General features: G+C 39.7%; 1 protein-coding gene across 1 annotated transcript in view; it reads left to right on the top strand.

Annotated features, from left to right (window-relative positions):
- SELENOS (selenoprotein S) overlaps nucleotides 1–2,094 on the top strand; it is an 8,869-nt gene extending 6,775 nt beyond the window's left edge. The window contains exons 4-5 of the mRNA XM_042474016.1: nucleotides 353–362; nucleotides 1,076–2,094. Coding sequence (XP_042329950.1) covers nucleotides 353–362; nucleotides 1,076–1,155 — 90 coding nt within the window. The 3' untranslated portion in view covers nucleotides 1,156–2,094. The remainder of the gene's footprint in view (nucleotides 1–352; nucleotides 363–1,075) is intronic.

The raw sequence follows: 2,094 nt of genomic DNA on the forward strand, positions 1-2,094 counted from the left end.
TACCCAGTCACTTTCCGTCTATATTTCCTTAAGACCCCCCTTCCAGTGTGTGTGTATTGGTCCACGACTTTCTGTTTTGCTTTTAAGTTTAAAACATTACAAATACAGTAATAAAGTGAAAAGATAAGGGGAGGAGGATATAATCATGGACTAGGCATATAGGATATAATAATGGATTAAGCATGTACGTTAATATAAGTTGACCATATGTCAAGGAAACGTTTGGTTTTGGTTGGCACCTCCTTAAGATACACATTATGCACAGTTAGAGAGCAATAACATCCTCTGGCCACTGCAGATCAAATGGCAAATCCTTTGCCTTTCTAGTTTTGGATTATGAACCTTCTTCCAGCAGCTAAGCTGTCAGTTGAGTTCCAAGTCAGAATATAATTTAAAAGTAAATGTGCATCTGCAGATGTCAGTTTTCTAGTACAGAGTTAATAAGGTGAAAGACATCTGCTGAAGCCATTGCTGGACATGCCAATTTCATATGCCACAAAGAAGCATTTTCTGCATTACATCACCAACATTTAGATGAAGTGGACAGTTTCTTCACAGAAACACGTAGCCATTTTTTTTAGCTACAGGGGTCCCATCTACCGTAATAATAATAATAATGATCATAAATATTTCTTACCCACCTCTCCCTGTGGTTTGAGGCAAGAAACAACAGCAAATTAAATATATAACACAGTTAAAAGGGCATATAAAACTTTTTAAAGAGCATATAAAACTGATACATATTTTAAAAAACATGCAATGCAAATTTTAAAATTCATAATTTAAAAATCACCTGGATGAGATTAGTTTTAAGTGCTGTTTTGGACTTGGACGGTGTATCCAGCTGTCAAATCTCTTCCGGCAATATTTGCCTTTGCTGCTGTTGCTGGAATGCCTCTGATTTTCGTTCACTTCTCTTGAGTTTATTGTTTAATTATTTATGGAATCTGTAGTTCATCTTTATAGTTTAAAACAGAAGTATAATTTTTAATTTAAAATAAAGGCATAGCAGTTGAACAACTTTCTGGTTTTCCTAAATGATCGTGTTGCTGAAGTTTTTCCCCTCTTATCCCAGGTTACAACCCCTTGTCTGGAGAAGGTGGTGGGACGTGCTCATGGAGACCAGGACGCAGAGGTCCTTCAGCGGGCGGATGAGGATAAATTCTGCTGGTGTCTTCTTTGGACACTGGCAGGTATTAATTGGCCCCATAACTGTAGCTGTCTATGGGTTGCTTGGCACAGGGACTTCTTAGTGGAGGGTTAGGTTAGTACTGTAGTGGCCTCAGAGAGACATGAAAATGTAAATACAACTGGTGATGCCATGAAAGCAGTAGGAGAGAATGCTAGAAGCTGACAGGAAATGACATGAGGGATACCTTTATTTTGTGAGAGGGGCCTTGGGTCCCTAGCTTGGCAATATGTTAGTACAAGCGGCTTTTCTTTTTGAGACTGAAGCACTGTCATCTGTGTGTTCCCTTAGATTATTTTTCTGTGCAATGGGAACATCTAAACTATCTTGTCCAGAGCACTTGGGACTGAAGTGCCATGGGCTCTGCAGGGACTTACCTGCTGGAAATGGCAAGTTCACTCTTCCTCCACTTCGTTTTGGGGTGAGGGGTTAGTTTTAGACAGCAAAGCTGGGTTTTCATGCAAAAATAGGATAATAACCAAACATCCAGCAAAAGGGAAAGCAAAATGACCAGTAGTCGGGCTAGTGCAATTCCATAAGGAGGAAGAAGAATTTAAAATGTGCTGCTCTGGATTTTGAGACCCTGGATATCTCCTGCCAACATTGTCCAAACTGGCCATGCCATGCGCTCATCTTGTTGGCAGATGTAGCCAGTTGTACCTTGAGGTCATGTTATAAAATCTTTGAATTTGCTTATGGGGTTCAGCCCCTCATAAAGGTGAAGTGATAGTTCTCTGATAAAACTCCCTGTAACAAGCAGCCTTAAATGATGTGGTCCTTATAAATGGTGGAGACATCACTGAGGACCTCTGAAGCTAGACAGCTTATTGGGGACATTTCTTGCCATATCCTCATTCTGTTTCTTCTGCTTTGTATGACAAAAACTAAATACTATTTGAAACCTA

Source organism: Sceloporus undulatus, chromosome 6, assembly GCF_019175285.1.
Source record: "Sceloporus undulatus isolate JIND9_A2432 ecotype Alabama chromosome 6, SceUnd_v1.1, whole genome shotgun sequence".
In the NCBI taxonomy this organism is placed as follows: Eukaryota; Metazoa; Chordata; class Lepidosauria; order Squamata; family Phrynosomatidae; genus Sceloporus; species Sceloporus undulatus.